At 50.0% G+C, this 17,256-nt stretch overlaps 1 protein-coding gene across 1 annotated transcript; it reads left to right on the top strand.

The window, feature by feature from the left end:
- Positions 1 to 6,786: 6,786 nt before the first annotated feature.
- On the top strand, positions 6,787 to 8,156 carry LOC112321316 (beta-defensin 103A-like). The gene is made up of 2 exons (XM_024578725.3): positions 6,787 to 6,986; positions 7,907 to 8,156. The coding sequence occupies exons 1-2, from the start codon at positions 6,929 to 6,931 to the stop codon at positions 8,050 to 8,052; spliced, it is 204 nt and encodes a 67-aa protein (XP_024434493.1). The 5' UTR covers positions 6,787 to 6,928; the 3' UTR covers positions 8,053 to 8,156.
- The last annotated feature ends 9,100 nt before the right edge of the window (positions 8,157 to 17,256 follow it).

Genomic DNA, 17,256 nt, shown 5'->3' with positions numbered 1-17,256 from the left:
CTGGTGTCAACACCGAGGGACCCAGGGGGACGCTCTCAAGGTTTCCTTGCAGTGCTCCCTCTCCCCGCTGCCTGGTGCTCACAGAGCCTCCTCTGCCCCAGCGTCAGGCTGAGCACTTTGCCTGCATCCGGCTCAGTCAACTGCGAAGCAGCCACCAGTGTCCACGTCACGCACGAGACACCTGGGGCTCAGAGGTGTGAGGCTACTGGCCCAGAGCCACAAGCTCGGAGGGGGGGGGGGGGAATCTGTTCACGCCTGCCAGAGACTTTCTCCACGCCGATTTGAAGGTTGCAGAGGCCTGCCTGTGGTTGGGTAGCAAGTCCAGGGCGAGCCCAGGTAGGGCCCCAGAGTGGCCTGCAGCCTCCCACCTGGGAAATAACCAGGAAGCCATGTTTGCCCAATGTCCTTATAGCTCTCCGCACTTCGTAAGTGACCATGTGACAGTCAGCATGGTCACAGCTGTGTCAGGAGGAGACAATGGATTGCTTTTCCCATGACACCCTTGATCTGCAGTGGGGGACGGGGGGGCGGGTCAGTGTCTGGGCTCTAGAGACAGGTGAGGAAGCCAGCCCAGGCCCACGCAGCTCAAGGTGGGCAGGAGGGGCTGCAGCGGCTGTGTGAAGCGGTGGGGCCTTCTGCCAAGACTTCTGCAACCCTAGATTTGGGCAAGGAAGGAAGAGAGGTATGGGATTCCCACGGCCACAGCGCGCATGAGAGGAATCCCCTCGACATGGTGATGTGTCAGCCAAAGACTGAGCATCACTAAGAGATGAAGGACAACTGTCCTCCCGTGGGGGCAGGAGGCAGGCAGGCTGGAACAGGTGTCTGAGGATGTGGGGCCACCATGTCTGTGGCGCGTTAGGTGTGGGAACACCTGCCAGTCGGGAATTCTGTCTACAGCCCCACGTCCCTCTGTCCCTTGGTAGCGTGAACAGGTGGCAGCCCTTCTGCTGGGACACCAGGGAGAGGTTTGAATCTGCTGTTTGGATCTCTCTGCCTGAAAACCTGAGAGGAACTGGAGACACAGAAGCCTGGCTCACACCAGCCGCACAGGCCTTGGCCATGGTCTTATTGGGCCCTGGGACTCTGCAGGCTCCCGTGGAGCTGGGGGAGGGTCAGGCTCAGGAGCCAGATCTCCCAGAGGGCAAAGGGTGGGGCAAAGCACGCCTGACCCCACGGTGGGTCCACGTGGTGCAGGAGGTGGCAGCGGAAATGATAAACTTGATGTAGCCGGGGAGTGGCTCTGTGCCTCTCCCCCCCAAGAATGGGGCTTTGCACAACGAGTGGGTAGCTGGGGCCCCAAGCAGGTGAGATGCACTAGTGGGAAACAGGGAGGGCTGGCGGAGCCTGGGGTCTGCTGAGAGCCAGCCTGGCCTCAGCCCCTGGGTGCGGATTCATACCAGGTGAGGGTCTAAGAGCAGAATGGAGAAGCTGGGGCCAAGGCCAGCTGGCCCGGGGGACCAGCACCACCTCACCTTGCTTTCTGCAGTCAAACCAGATGTTGCGAAGCACCAGTCAGCACCCTCCACCGCAAACCTGCCTGAGGCTGCCCCTTGCCCCCATGGTGAGCCCTGAGCTCCCCAACATGGGATATGTTTTCTGAGATCCCTCACACCAAACTCCTGGGAAAGCCCCAGCTACAACTGTCTCCTCCTTGGCGCCAAGCAGCCCTCGCCATCTGGAATCCCCCAGCTCCCTGGGCTCTGTTTCCTGGACCCACCACACCACTGAACTTCTCACGGCGTCCACCCCTGCTGTCCTGTCTCAGGAGGTGGGAGTTGCCCCTGTGGGCTGGACATTTCCCCTGTGCTCCCTGCAGCTGGTGTCCATCACCTGCCCTGCACCTGCTGTCCCCTCATCCATCACCCTCACCTGCCTCCTTCACAGCCCTGAGCCTGTGTTGTGGGCATCACTAGTTCTTGAATGGTTAGCTCAATGTCTACTGCACAACTGTGGAAGGAGAGAGGGAGGAGGCAGGGAAGGAAGGAAGGAAAGGAAACAGGGATGAAGAAATGCAGGAAGTGAAGAGCAAGCCCAGTGTGTGGTGTCAGGAAGGGTGGCTTAGACCAGCCCTCCCAGGATGCAGTCAGGGCCCAGGACTCAGGCTGGCTCCACTCGGGAGCAGGGGTTGGGGCAGGGAAGGGAAGGGAGGACTGGCTTCGGTGAGACCCCCCTCTATGGGTGGTCCTGGGTGGGCACCAGCACCTGGAGGCAAGAGCATTAAAACTGAAGGAATCCCAGAAGGAAGGACCATGCTTCAGCACCCTCTGCCTTTCATGACGAGCTGTCTGTCCAATTCCTTTCATAAAACTCACATCTCTTCCTTCCACGTGAGCAAAGCAGGGCAGGAGCCAGAGTCCCTGGGAGAACAGGTGGGGGTGGTAGGGGCAGATGAGGCTCCAGGGAGGCCAGTTCCCACGGTCAGGCAGAGCAGGCGAGGCAGAGCAGGGGCCTTTCCCGGGGCTGCCTGCCCGAGCTCCCGGTTCCCGATCTCCTGAGCAGCTGACGGCCAAGAGCCACGGTGACTCACGGAACTGAGTGTTGGGGCGTGGAGCTCAGCACTAGGTGTGGAGCCCCGCACAGGGGAGCAGGGTGAAGGAGCCAGAAAAGCGGCACGTTTCGCTCGATTGCGTCACCGTGGTGCTGCCAGGAGAGACCCGTGGATCGCGGTCGGGGACCAGCCTCCGGGCTGGGCCTGCGTCTCTCAGCCAGGTGACTGCCCCCACCAGTAGGAGACCGGCTTCCTCTGGGCCCGTGGTCCTCCTTCCAATGTGGCAACTCTCAAAATCGCCTGTGATGCCCCAGACTCCCCCCACAGGGGTCTGACGGGCTGGTCTGGGTGGGCCCTCAGCTGTGTTGTCTACAATAGGAAGGACAGTATCTTCTACAGCAGGTGCCAGAGCTTAGATGCCTTCAGGCACCTGTCAGACACATAAATGCCGCAAAGCAGGGCAAATGGGATGAAGTGCTCCGCTGACGTTTAAACGTCAGGAAGGCCTGGCACGCTGACGAGACAGAATGTCTGCCTCCGTCTATGGTGCCAACTAAAGGCCTTCGGTGCGCCACCCTTCCGGGAGAAAAGGTAGTTCGTGGTTATAGTTGGGGAAAGCTTCTGTTTCTCCTGTTTCCTCACCTACATCATTTTTTTTAGAGACATAATTGAGCTCAAACAACAGTGACAAGTCAAAGAGCTAGGAGGCATCACACACACTGGTGCAGGCAAGTGCAAACCAGCACCTGAACAGGTTGGTAGCAACCAGCGGCTCCACGCCATCATCTCGAAGATCCTGCTTTAAGCTCCATCTTAAAGAAGCTGATGAAGAGTACAGGAGGACATGTGGAGCAATGCATTGTCCTAGCCATCGGCAGTACGGGTAAGTTACTGCAAGGGGAAGAATTCACACAACGTTAACATAGGGACGGCTGGTGTCCAGCCTGCAGGCCACATGTGGCCCAGGACGGCTACAAATGCGGCCCAACACAAACTCACAAATTTACTTAAAACCTTTTCTTTTGCTCACCAGTTTTTGATTGTGTTTGTGTATTTAATGTGTGGCCCAAAACAACTCTTCTTCTTCCGGTGTGGCCCAGAGACGCCAAAAGGTTGCACACCCCTGGTGTAGAACATGACCTTGCAAGACAGCAAAGGCCAGCAAGGGAAAGTGAAATAAATGTAAGAACCCCAAAATGGGGGGTGTTTAATGTAGACAATTGGCTTCCAGGTGATAGGAGAGTTGAGAAGCCAGGAGTATGGTGAGTCATCTCAGAACTGGTAACAGCAGGAAGGTATGACAATCCTCAGAGCCACAGGACAAAGAGGAGGGCAGCAATGGTCCCAGGGGGATGTGGGCCACTCCACAGATGCCAGGGTCATGCCAGACCTGCCTTGGGGCCACAGGGACCCTGAGCAAAGCGGCTTTTCTGGGAGGAAGTAGAGACACAGAGAAGATACCTCCTGAAGGGCAGGAAGAGAGACACCTGGCCTCTCACCAGTGCCTGCCTCCCCCTCTCCGGCCAGGGCGTCCCTTTGGCCAGGTCTCCACATATGGCAGCTGGAGGGCAGAGGTGCCTGGGAAATGTATGTAGATCCCTATCCCTACAGTTCAGCGGTGCCCCTTACTGTCTGGGTGGCCAAGGACAAAGCACCCAACCTCTCTCAGCCTCAGCCTCCTCACACATAAAGCTGAGATGATGCTCGCTGTGGCATGTGTAATGCATACACCAGGCTGGTGACACCGTGAAATGGCTGAGCCGTCCCCCCGACACTATGTGACGATGAAGAGCTGGAACCTGGGATTCCCTCACTGGGAGCCCAGGGTCACGATCTTTCAGCCACCTTGCAACTGCTGAGCAGCCCTCACGAGTCGTTCTTGCTGAGGACCCCTGGTTGCTGTGTGGGCCACATGGCAACTTGCGGTTCACAAGTCAACCTCGCTTCATAAACTCACAGGGCTTGCCCTGCGGGCTACACAAGGCACACAGCACCTTCTGCGCTTTACTGCTGAGAACAGACTCCATAAGTCTCCGGTCCTCTATCCCAGCAAACGCAGATAACACATGACAGAGCTGCAAGTGGATGTGGGGGAAGGTCCCACTCCAACCTGAGTCCTCTGCCCCCCACCCCCTGCGCAGAGCTAACCCCGACTGAGAACTGGGATCAGCCAAACCTCTGCTCCATGTTATGACAACCACCTTAAAAATTAGAGGAACGTCAGACAGGAACAAAGAAGTTAAGTCTCTCCTCTCAACCTAATGGACATAGAAAAACACCGACTCGGGCCTCTGTCCCAGGAGCTTGCCGGCCCGGCACGTAGGACACCCAGCGACTCCAGGGGGCTGGGAGTGGGCCAGCTCTGTTGCTGTCATCACGCTGTCCAGACACGGTTAATTCCCAGACAGCTACACGTGACTGCTATTACTTGAGAGGCTGGAAGTAGTTTTCATGTGGAAAGAAAGGTATACGGTGCTGAAACGAAGGCAAACCGGTTTCCAGGTTCCCCAAGGGAGAGGAGAAGCAGGGACACTGTCTCGTCCTTCTGTGGTTTGAAGTTTCACCACAAACCTGCATGACGTTTCAGTATTTTTGCAATACAGGCATGCTCCAGGGGGCTGTGCCACAGTGCTGTCTGCAGTCCCCAGCTCCCAAATTAGCTGACGTGGAAAAGGGGCTTTTCTTCCCAAAGATCCACTGGTGAAATAGGGGCATTGCCTTAGAAACGCCACCCAGTCTTGGAAGGAGCAGTTTAGAGCAAGGATTCCCCGGGAAGTCTGTTCTCCAGGTGGAAAGCAAATGCCCAGCAGGGGCCTGAGGCTCTGTGGACCGCAGCCCTGCACCCGGCCAGCAGCTGGTTCTGACGCTCCGCAGCACCCTCCCCACCCCCCTCATGTCTCCTGTGGAAGACGGGGGAGGACTTGCCCACAGTCAGAGCCCAGCCTACCCCATACTCACTTCCTTCCTAAACTTAGGAGGAAAGTTCTATTTCAGAAAGACAAAGGGTCTACAATTCCAAATTCTTAAATCTGCTGCCTGAATTCACCCTTCGGCATGAATTGCCTTCCTGCCACGTTTCCACAGCCCTGCGCGTGAACCCTCAGCACGACGCTCATCAAAATTCACCCCATGCGGTTCATTTGGCTGTGGGTCCACCTGCCTCTCCCTCCATGGGAGCTCCTCGAGGGAAAGAACCAGGCCTGGTCCCTCGTCAACCCCCATCGACCCCAAACACGGCACTTGTCTCTCTCTCCAGCAGGTGTTCAGAGTTTGCTTACAGACGCCGACCGGTGCGCCAGGCCCTGAGCACCCACTCCTGGGACCAAAACACCCTGGTACGGCTGGGGTGGCGGCGGGGCCCTTGGGGTTGCATTCACACAAGGCAGTGGCCAGGCAGCGTCAGGGTGGTTCAGCTCGCAGTGAGTCTGTCGACAAGATAACCCGTTGATTGGATTCCTTAATGTGTAAGTCTAATCATTAATGAAATAAAGAAAGCAGTTGGCCCACTAAACATTGACTCTGTGTCCTGCTTCCTGGTCTTCCTCGAATGGTCATGAGCCATGAGCTGTGAGTAACCAGACGTCTTCAGTGTGTCTTCTTATTTGCATAGGAAGTGTCACCCACAAGGAGGAGATGCCCCTCATTTGCATAGGAAGTGTCACCCACAAGGAGGAGATGCCAGGCCCTCCAATATATCATCCCAGCATTCTCTTTCTCTGATGAAGGAAAATGAGACACCTTCTTGACTCATGAATTTGGCAATTTCAGACAACGATGAAGGGGAAGCTGTGTTTCACCCACGTCACAGGACCCCGTGACGGCTAAGGGGCATCGGCTCAGGGCCTCGGGAATGCAGTCCATTTCTCCTCCCTTTCTTCATCACTCAAAAGTTGATCCTGTTTTACCTCAATTTCAGGTGTACCTGGGCAGCCTCAGGGTGTGACCCAGCCTGAGCTTACACATAGTTCTGAATATGTCCAGGGCTAGACCAATGAGGTTCCCAGGTGGCTGCAGACACTCCCGGGGCTTTAGAAAGAAGGCAGAAAGCTTGGAAGTACCGTAGCAGGGACCAGTCAGCTCCCAGAAACATTCCCCACCCGAGAGGAAGCAGGGCCTTCCCATCTATACCTGCCCCCAGATCAGTGTCAAACCTGGGCCAGCTCCCAAAGCCCAGAGGGCATGAGGACAGCTGTGTGCTCATGTCAAATTTTGCTTCACCCCTTAGGTTTGTGGTTAACCTCCGGCTTGGTGGGTGTGGCCTGTGAGGTAAGAGACATTGGCATGAAGCACCAGGAACTACGTCATGTTGTCATCACTGTGATATTACAGGAATTGCGGCCCTGGCTCACTCTGTGTACGGCTGTGGACCTGCAACCTCTATAAAGTCAGCAAGCACATCTTCCCAGCCAGTCTCCGTGTGCTGTGAAGCCGTCAGCCATGAGGATCTACTACCTGGTCTTTGCATTGCTGCTCTTGTGCCTGACACCTGTTCCAGGTAAGACAGGCTGGGAGGGAGAGGGTGGGAGGGATGGGTAGCGTGTCATTCAAGTCAGTCCCTCCTCATTCCTCAGGAAGGTGTAGACCAGGTGGGTTTGTTGCGTGGGAAGGAGACACCAGGCTTCTTCCTGGAAGGATCAAGAACCTGAAAGCAGGTTTCCCAACCTTTTTTGATCAACTTTTTTTTTCTGTTTTTTTTTTTTCCTTCATCTTTGTTTTGGTTTGATTTTAAGTGTACAAGACAATTATATACTCTACAAAGTGATCCCCTCGATATTTCCAGAACCCCCACTGGTACAACACATAGTTACTGCAATTATTTTTGACTTTATTTCCTATGCTTTACATACTTCCCCATGACTGTTTTGTAACTACCAGTTGGGGTTACCTCTTTCCCCCAGCACCCAACCCCTCCCCTTCTTAACAGACTAAGTAGTTCACAAAAGACACCTGTTTATGGAAAGACATACGTGTTAATGAAGCATGAAGGACATGACACTGACATTTTAATACCAACAGAAAAGCTCGACTTGATCTGAGGACAGAAGCACAGGCTTCTGTTTTAGTAGCTTAGTGGTTGGAGGCGGTGTCTTTGGGGCCCTGGAGATGTCCTGGTGACCAAGGCCGGCCCGGCCCTTCCAGGAGTCCCTTGCTGTGGGTGCTCCCCATGGGCACACTTGCCAGTGTAGGGGGCTTATGGCTGAGCTGTAGCCCTTAAGATTGACTTAGATTAACTTTGTTGATTGGATGCCTGGTGCTACCTACTACTTGACTCCTGATTTCATAGAACAAGGAAAAAAGAAATAAAAAGCATAATAAAAGAAAGACAAATCGGTTACTTGAGGAATTCCAGAAGTCCTGTATTTATACCCACAGCCTCCCTAGAACCTGCCCATATATTCCACTGTCTCTTTGCAGGTAATGCAGGATTCATAACTAGAGTGCAAAGGTATTTTTGCAAAGCCAGGAACGGCCGCTGCGCTGCGCTGAACTGCCTCCCGAAGGAGGAGCAGATAGGCACCTGCTCTCTCCGCGGCCGGAAGTGCTGCCGCAGAAGGAAGTGACAGACCCCTGGACATGAGGAGAACATCGTTGAGTGCGAAGATGCCTGCTTGAAGTTTGTCAAAGCCAAGTTCAATTAAATATTTTTTCAAAAAGAAAATCACAAGTTTGACTGTTTTTAAAGTCCTGGTTATTTTGGTGGTTGTGCCAAATCGGCTACGTAGAAAGTGTTCATGACTCACCTATAATCCAGGTCAAGTACAATCTCTTAGAAAAACCCCAAGGGGTCCTGAATGGGTTTCTAAGGGTTTCTCCTCTTTTGTTAATTTTATTCCCCAGGGAAATTAGACCACTTATTTGTCCTGAAATACTCTTTGCTGTTCTGCCACCCACGCCTTTGAGCTTTCCTGTTCCTCTACCTGACCCAGCATCTCCCCACCAGATCTGTCTCTAAGACATCACTGCATCCCTCGGGGGTCACCCCAAGTCCTTCAGAACACTTTACACCTCAGAGAAAGAGGGGCACCTGGCTCTTCCGCAAACGATCCTTCCATTTTCCTCTCACCCGTGCCTCCACTCTGGCCAACCTCATACCTGGTGTGGAATCTCTCTCCTAGCTTTTCTCCAAACGTTAACCTGCCCCTCAGAAGCCATCTCAAATCCTTCCTCCTTCTTGAAAACACAGCTCACTTTCCAAGGAAATATTGTCTCTCCTCTGATCCAGCGCACGGTCCTGACTTGAGTGCACTGTCCACGAACCTCCTTGACTTTTGCATCGTACACATCTGCCTCTTTCCAATCACAATATCCGACACATCGTAAAGGGCAAGGACCTCGTCTTCATCATTTCTGCCCCATCTAGCAAAGTGCCTTGCACCAAAAAATGGTTAACTTCTCTGCCTCCTTTCCCTCTCTCAAATAAATAAATGAATAAATAAATAAAATATTTTCTTTTTTAATGTATTTTGATTAAAGCTATTACAGTTGTCTCATTACCCCCCCCTTTATTCCCCTCCACCCTGCATCCCCTCCCTGCAGCATTCCTTCCCCCGTAGCTCATGTCCATGGGTCATACATATAAGTTCTTTGGCTTCTACATTTTCCATACTATTCTTAACCTCCCTGTCTATTTTCTACCTACCATTTATGCTTCTTATTCCCAGTACCTTTTCCCCCATCCCCCCCTCCTCTTCTGTGCTGATAACCCTCCATGTGATCTCCATTTCTGTGATTCTCTTCCTGTTCTAGTTGTTTGCTTAGTTCATTTTTGGGGTTTTTTTAGGTTCTGTTGTTGATAGTTGTGATTTTGTTGTCATTTTACTGTTCATATTTTTTATCTTTTTCTTAGATAAGTCCCTTTAACATTTCATATAATAAGGGCTTGGTGATGATGAACTCCTTTAGCTTTACCTAACCTGGGAAGCATTTTATCTGCCCTTCCATTCTAAATGATGTCTTTGCTGGATAGAGTAATCTTGGATGTAGGTCCTTACTTTTCATGACTTTGAATACTTCTTCCCAGTCCCTTCTTACCTGTAAGGTTTCTTTTGAGTCTTCACTTTTTCTTCTGTTTTGTGACCATTCTCAACCAATTCTGTGAGCATCCTGATTACGAGTGTTTTGAACTGTGCATATGATAGGTTAGCTATCTCTTCATTGCTTAGTTGTATTTTTTCTGGAGCTTTGACCTGTTCCTTCATTTGGGCCTTTTTTTTTTTTTTTGTCTCAGCGCACCTGTTACCTAATAAGGGGTGGAGCCTTAAGTGTTCACCAGGGTGGGGCAACCCACCTCGCAGCATTGTGATGCTGTACATGGGGGAGGGTCTGAGAGGGAACAGTGCCACTTGCTGGGCTCTCTGCCAGTTTTCAGTCACTTCCCCCTCTACCCACAAGCAAACTGGGCCCTTCTGGTGCTGATTCCCAGGTGGGTGGGCTTGTGTACATTCTGGGACCCTGTGGGTCTCTCCAATAAACTCTCCTGTGAGGCTGGGAGTTTCTCCCGCTGCCGCCTCAACCCCCACTGGTGTTTTCAGAGGTTTGAGGCTTTATTTCCACGCTGGAACCCTGGGTTGCTCAGTCTGTCTTGCTCCCCAGTTGTTCTTCCCAGTTTATCTGCACATGAATGTGGGACCACCTGCTCTGCCAGCCACTGCCTCCCCACCCCAACATCTGGCCACTGCCTTGCCCCAAGTCCTCTCCACCGGCTGCTCCTCTCCGCCCCTCCACCAGTCTGGATGAATGTTTCTACTTTAACTCCTTAGTTGTCAGACTTCCATACAGTTCAATTTTCTGTTAGTTCTGGTTGTTTTTTGTTTTTAAACTGAAAGGTCACCAGTTTGAGTCCCAGTCAGAGCACTCGGCTAGGTTTCAGGCCATGTCCCCAGTTAGGAGTGTGTGAGAGGCAACCAATCGATATTTCTCTCATACATCAATGTTTCTCTCCCTCTCTTTCTCCCTCCCTTCCCCTCTCTCTAAAAAAATATAAATAAAATAAATAAACAAAATCTTATAAAAGGAGTAACTGCTGTGGGAACTGCCCTCCCACAGTACGCAGCCAGAGAACCAGACACAGGTGTGAAGCAGTGTTTCAGACGCTGGGCAACAAGCAGGGCAGAGCTGTGATTGAAGAGACACCTACAACGTCTCCAGCCCACTAGGTTCCGGGCCAACAGACCAGCTATCTTCCAAGTCGAAGTGACAGAGGTCTCTGACAGCAGGAGGCACCCTCATTTCAAGGGCAGACAACCAGAAGGGGCGTCTGGCGGGTGGAGCTCCTGAGGGCTGCAGAGTGGGCCCTGTGAGCGCCGATGGGAGCACACTTAGGGTGAAAGTCCATGAGGAAAACACCACGCAGGGGCTAAAGGAACAATCCCAGGAGCACATACAAGGCTGGGAAAGATGTGTCTCCACCAGCAGAGCGGAGAGGCCACAAGAATGACCTCAGAAAGGAATTGCATGAGTCGGCGGGCCGTTGAGCTCTAGATTTAACTGTTCTGAAACTACTCTGACAAGTTTTTGTTTTAATTCCTGAAAGAATCGTACTGATCTACAAACAACTTAAACATGAGCCAGAATAAATCTAACATTCTTTAAAGGAAAACAACAAAGTCCATCACTCAAAAATATAAGCTTTATGATATACTGATGTATACTTGGTACACCTAGAAATAGTAGGTGCACCAAGAAGCAGGAGAATGTGGTCTATAACCAATAGAAAAATCAGTTAGTACAAACAGACCCTGTGATGACAACGATGATAGATTAGCCACAAGGGACTCATCAGAACTGTTACAAATCTTATAAATGTCTCCAAGTTTGAGGAAAAAAACGCATCATGATGAGGAGATGAGTGAAAACTATACAGAACCAAAAGGAATCTTCTACAGATGAAAAATAGTATCTGAGTAAAAAATATACCGAATTGGGTTAACGCACATGACATTACAGAAGAAAGGATAAGTAAGCCTCAGCCCGTGTTAACACAAACAAATGAAGAAATGAAGCAGAGAGAGGAAGGAAAGACTGAAAGCGTGGCCTGCAGGAAAACATCCAGCATCCATGGTACACGTGTTTGGAGTCAGAAGGAGGGTGGGTGAGGGAAGATGTAGTCGAAGAGAGAATGGCCTTCTATTTTCCAAATCTGGTGAAGCCATACACCAAAAAGTTTAGTGCTCAAAGAAATTAAGCCAAGTAAACATAAAGAAAACCACGCTAAGCACATCGCAACCAAATTAACCAGCGGATCAAGAGAAAACCTTAAAAAGCAGCCTAAGAGAAAGATACTTTAAATTCAGAGGAACAAAAAGAGAAATTACAGCAAATGTTTCACCAAAATCTATGAGAGCCAGAATGAAATGTGGCAATACTGATAAGTAACAAAAGAAAAAAAAGTGTCAACCTAGAATTCCATACCAGAAAAATGTATTTCAAAAATAATGGGTCCTGGCTGGTGTGGCTCAGTGGACTGAGTGCCAGCCTTCGAACCAAAGGGTCGCAGGTTCTATTCCCAGGCAGAGCACATGCCTGGGTTGTGGGCCAGGTCCCCAATGAGGGGGCATGCAAGAGGCAACCACATGTTGATGCTTCTCTCCCTCTCTTTCTTCTTCCCTTCCCCTCTGTCTAAAAATAAATAAATAAAATCTTTTTTAAAAAATGGTAAAATGGACTCTGGGTGATGATGATGCATCAGTTTTGGGTTGTGGGTTTTCACAAGTGTCCCTACCGTCTGGTGGGGACACTGGCTATGGGGGTCTGTGCAGGTGGGGGCAGAAGGTACATTGGGGATCTCTGCACCTTCCCTTCAATTTTGGTGTGAACCTAAAACTGATCTAAAAAAGTGAAGCCTATTCTTCAGAGAAGGTAAACCCTTTTAAACAGCAAAAAGAAATCTTAGAAAAATCCTCACTGGCAAAAACTGGCACTATTAAAAAAAGAAGGAGAAAATGGAGGAAGAGGAAGATGGAAGAAGGAAGAAGAAGGAGGAGGAGGAGGAGAAAGGGGAGAGGAGGAGGGGGAGAACAAGAAGAAGAAGGAGGAGGAAAAGAAGAATTACTATTCCTTTAGGCAGAAGAAAAAGTGAAGCCAGGTGGAAATGTGGCTCTACATGGAGAAATGCATTCAGCTGCTAAGAGCCTAGACACTCGATCTTAAAGGGAGAAATTGTAAAGTCAGTAAAAAATGAGACTCAGATGCATGCTATTTATTTTTTAAAAAATCACTTGAGATATCAAACATAAAGAGAGAGATAGATTAAAGATGAAAGAATAGAAATTGATAGGCTTTGGAAATATTAATGCAAAGAAAGAAAATACACTCTGGTGGCTAACAGACTATAAATCACGTAGATCTGGGGATGAAGAGTATTACCAGAGATAAACAGGTGGCGGGATGAGGAGCAGTTCCCAATGAGAAAGTGGTTCATTCACCAGGAGCACACACTAATACTAATTCAGAATGCACCTGATAACAGAATTTCAAATATTTTAAAGAAACACTGATAGGAATGAGAGAAGAAACAAATTAATAATTACAAGTGGATATTTCAACATTTATCTGCATGTAAGGAAAAATAGAGCAGACAAAATATCAGTATATCTGTAAAGATGTAGAAGATTTGAACAACCCTATCAGCCACTGTGACCCAAGGGGAAGTAACATTAAAATGTTGCACAATATAGCCCGTACTGAGCTATAAAGCAGGTCCCAAAAATCAAAGCAATTTAAAATCTTCCAGTGTATGTCAGTATCTACAGAAGAATTTAAAAGATATCAGTAACAGAAAAATATCTGGGAAATCTCCAACTTTGTGGAATTTAACCAACATGTTTCTGATGGGCCAGGGGACAAATCACATGAGAAATTAGAAAATATCGTAAACGAATCAGAAATGAAAACACAACATAGAAAAATCTGTGGCCACACCGCTTACGCAGCGCTCAGAGAAAGATTTATATCAAATGCTTGTATGGTGGAAGAGAGAAACGCTCACAAATCAACAGGCTGACTTTCTACCATCGACAAACCAGAACTGAAGGAGATAAACCCACAGTAGACACGGGTGAAAAGAAAACACACACACACCGCAGGGAAAGAAAAGCAAGCGCTGAGTCTTTGAGAGGATCGATACCACTAGTAAGGGCCCTCACTGGGTCACTGAGGAGAAAGAAAGAACTCACAGGATGCCTTGGGTGTTGCCCAAGCTTTGGGGAAGCAAGACAGCAGCTCTGTACCTTAGGGGACATAGACAAAGAGCTGCCACAAGGTGGCACTCATCGGCACCCTCATTCCTGACCTCCCGCAAGGTCAGGCCACGCTTTTTTAATTAATTTATTTTTTTAAGTTAATTTACAATTTTTTAATTTTTTTAAAATTATTTTATTGTTGTTCAGTTACAGTTGTCTGCATTTTCTCCCCACCCCTCTTTGCGACAGCATGGATGGAACTGGAGAGCGTTATGCTAAGTGAAATAGGCCACACTTTTTTTAAAGAAATTTGAGGTGTACTACCAGAAGCAACTATGAATTCAGGGCAATCGCTATCAGAAAGTCCAGTGACCACGGGTATGTCTTCTTTGGCAAAATGTCTCTTCAGGTCCTCTGCGCGTTTATCAGGGTTTTTTTGTTGTTGTTGTTATTGAGTTTGATGAGTTCCTTTATATTTCAGATATTAACCCCTTGTCAGATACAGGGTTTGCAAATATTTCTCCCATTCCGTAAATTGCCTTCTCCCGTGGATGACGGTTTCCTTTGCCGCGCATGGCCGACAGGTGTGTGCAAAGATGGTCAATGTTGCTGATCACCACGGCAATACAAATCAAAACCTCAACATCACCTCACACCTGTTAGGACAGCTGCTAAAGAAAACAGAAGATCGAAGATGTGGAGAAAAGGAAGCGTTTTGCATGTTTGGTGGGACTGTAAATTGGCACAGCCACTGTGTCCCTGGCACAGCCAAGGACAGCATGGCGGTTCCTCCAAAACCTAAACATACAACTACCATACGATTCGGCAATCCCCCCTCCCGAACACGCACCTAGAGGCAAAGAAATCAGGGCCTCGAAAAGGTATCTGTACTCCCCTGGCCGCTAGAGAATTATTCACAATAGCTAAGATACGAAACCAACTTACATGTTCACTGACAGACAAGTAAATAACGATCGTGTGACTTGTACGTGGAGAGGGGGCGGGTCTAAGAGGTACCCAAAATCACTCCCGTCTGGAGGAACGAGAACACTGCCCACGAAAGGTATCTGTGCCCTATGCCCCCCGCGGCACATGGGGACGACGGGTTTTCCCCCACGGATGAGTAAAGAAAAACAGGCACCTGCGCGTAGAACATGACTCAGCCAGGAAAAGGGAAACCTTGCCCTTTGCGACACCCTGGAGGCAACCGGAAGACACTGTGCTCAGTGGCGTAGGTCAGGCAGAGAAAGACACATTTGTATGTGGACTCTTAAAAAACTGACTCAGGTGCAGAGAACAGACTGGTGGCTGCTGGGGGTGGGGGTTCGGGGTCTGAGACAGTACAAACTTCCAGTTATACGGGCAACAAGCCAGGGCATGCGAGGCACAGCACCGTGAGTACGATTAATAATACCGTGTGTGTGTCTGAAACTTGCTAACAGAGTAGATCTGCCAAGTCCTCATTACAAGGAAAAATAGTTCGACTGCTTGTGGTAATGGATGTTAATGAGACTTACTGTGAAAGTCATTTTACAAAATATAAATGTAGGAGATCTTTATGTGGTAACCTGGGACTCACATACTGTGATATGCCAAGGATATCTCAATAAAAATTCATTTAAAATGCTCTTTCTGGTTCTCTGGCATTGGAATATGGTTGCAGGAGAACTTTCCCCTCTTCCACAGTGGACTTCTAAATAACAATATACCAGTATTCCTTTTATAATAAAAATTGTAAGCAGTAGGAGTCGGAATTGATACCAAACACGAAAAGTCTGAAAACCTCTAACTCCCTTCAACTTCCTCAAAGGCCCTGAGCGGCGTGTGGAATTTCCTGAAGGAAGCTTCCTTAAAGCAAGGCAGACAGGGCCCAGCTTCCTTCCCTGTGGGTCCAGATCAAAAATGGACCAGGAATGAAACCGACAGCTGTAAAGCTAATTCCTGGAACCCCTGGGGAAATGAGACTGTTCCCTACACCCTAAATGACATTCAGTCTCACTTGGTAAAAACGACTGTCATTATTGGGTGTGTGTAAATGGCACTGGGACTTCGCGGGGATCGTCCTCACTCTTCAGAGGCGCACGATGCGATCACCAGGGCGATGTGCATGGTGTTGGCCGCATCCCTTCACGAGATCAGAGAAATATCTTTGAAACGTGATGAGTCCAGGCAGAGCGCACGGAGGCCCCCTTGCACGCCCAGCTTTGCTGGAAGCTCGCCTGGCCTGGAAGGGACAGCGCTAGGGTCAGCATGGCAGGGACGGGGTTCCAGGGCAAACCTGGTCACCACGTGGGGAACGAAGGGACCGCCGGTAACAGGAACGTCCTTCACGACGTCCTTCCATGCCTGTCCAAGACATTTGCCACAGCCCACCAGAAACTCCCCTGTGAAGGCCACCCTCGCCCTGACACCTGATGGCACCCACAGCTTCCCTGTGAGTGCATCTCCGCCCAGCCGTCACCTTGGGCCTCCGAAGCTCGGCATTTTAAGGAGCACACAGAGTGGACCGTGACAGATTCCACATCTCTCCAGCATCTCCTTAGAGCACTGGTCAAAAATGACCCTGGATTATGGATGTTTTCCCACCACATCTGAAATAAATTCATCGATATATTCTCTATAGAGGATTATAATCTATGTAAGTACGTGTTTATCTCTCTCAAACATCGGACTGGAGAGAAAGGAATCACGATGGATGCGCCTTCCTTGGTCTCTGAAAAAGCTATCCTCAGGGCATGGGGCATGGGGCATGGGGCTATTCCAGTCCTGGGGCCACCGTTTACTCGGCTGGGTCTCAGAGCAATGGGGGGATTCTGGGTGACACCCGCAGACCTTGCAGTGCCTGAGATCATGGGTGCCTTCAGAACCAGGTCCCCTTGATGACAGAGAGGGTGTGGAGCACCTGCCATTCCCTCAGAGAGCCCCCATGGGATCCAAGTGACAGGGAGAGCCCAGCTTTGACATGTCTGAGGACAGGACAAGTCACTGGCTCTCAAGCACTGATGTTAGGTACAGCAGGATGTCACCTGAGTGTCTGAATGACCCTAAGCTGCAAGGGCTGCCCTTGCTTTATGATACGGAGACTCCGAGCAGACAGGCTGGGTCATCATTTCACCCTCCATTTTTTCTCTGAGGGAGAGAAACAGAGCGTGCACCTGTTTCATCACCTGCCACGTGGGCTGATGGTAAATTTTAGGGGATTTTCCACATGAGTGTCACCATCCATGGGAATCTGCAGAGGCTCAGACCCACCTGTCTCTTGTCCCTCACAATTACTATAGAAAGACCTGGTTCCCAGTGTGACCTGAGACTGCACAGGGAACAGCATTGGCAGATTCAAAGTCCCACGGCCAAGCAGATGACTCCAGAAAGTCTATTCCCGCACGGAAACAGCCCTGTCCTGGTTCTGCCCAGGCCCCACCTGAACTGTGCAAGAAAGGAAGTCTGTTCCCACAAGGAGACAACCCCGCCCTGGTTTTGTCCTTGCCCCACCTGAAGGTTTTCCGGGTGTTTCCCCATGATGCACAGGTGAGATGAACAATTTAATTACTCTGAAGTCACCCAAGTTGCAGTCCCTGCTGATTC

The sequence above is a fragment of the Desmodus rotundus genome, chromosome 13 (genome assembly GCF_022682495.2).
Source record: "Desmodus rotundus isolate HL8 chromosome 13, HLdesRot8A.1, whole genome shotgun sequence".
Classification (NCBI taxonomy): domain Eukaryota; kingdom Metazoa; phylum Chordata; class Mammalia; order Chiroptera; family Phyllostomidae; genus Desmodus; species Desmodus rotundus.
The sequence above is the reverse complement of the archived record's forward strand: the minus strand, read 5'-3'. Positions and strand labels throughout refer to the sequence as shown.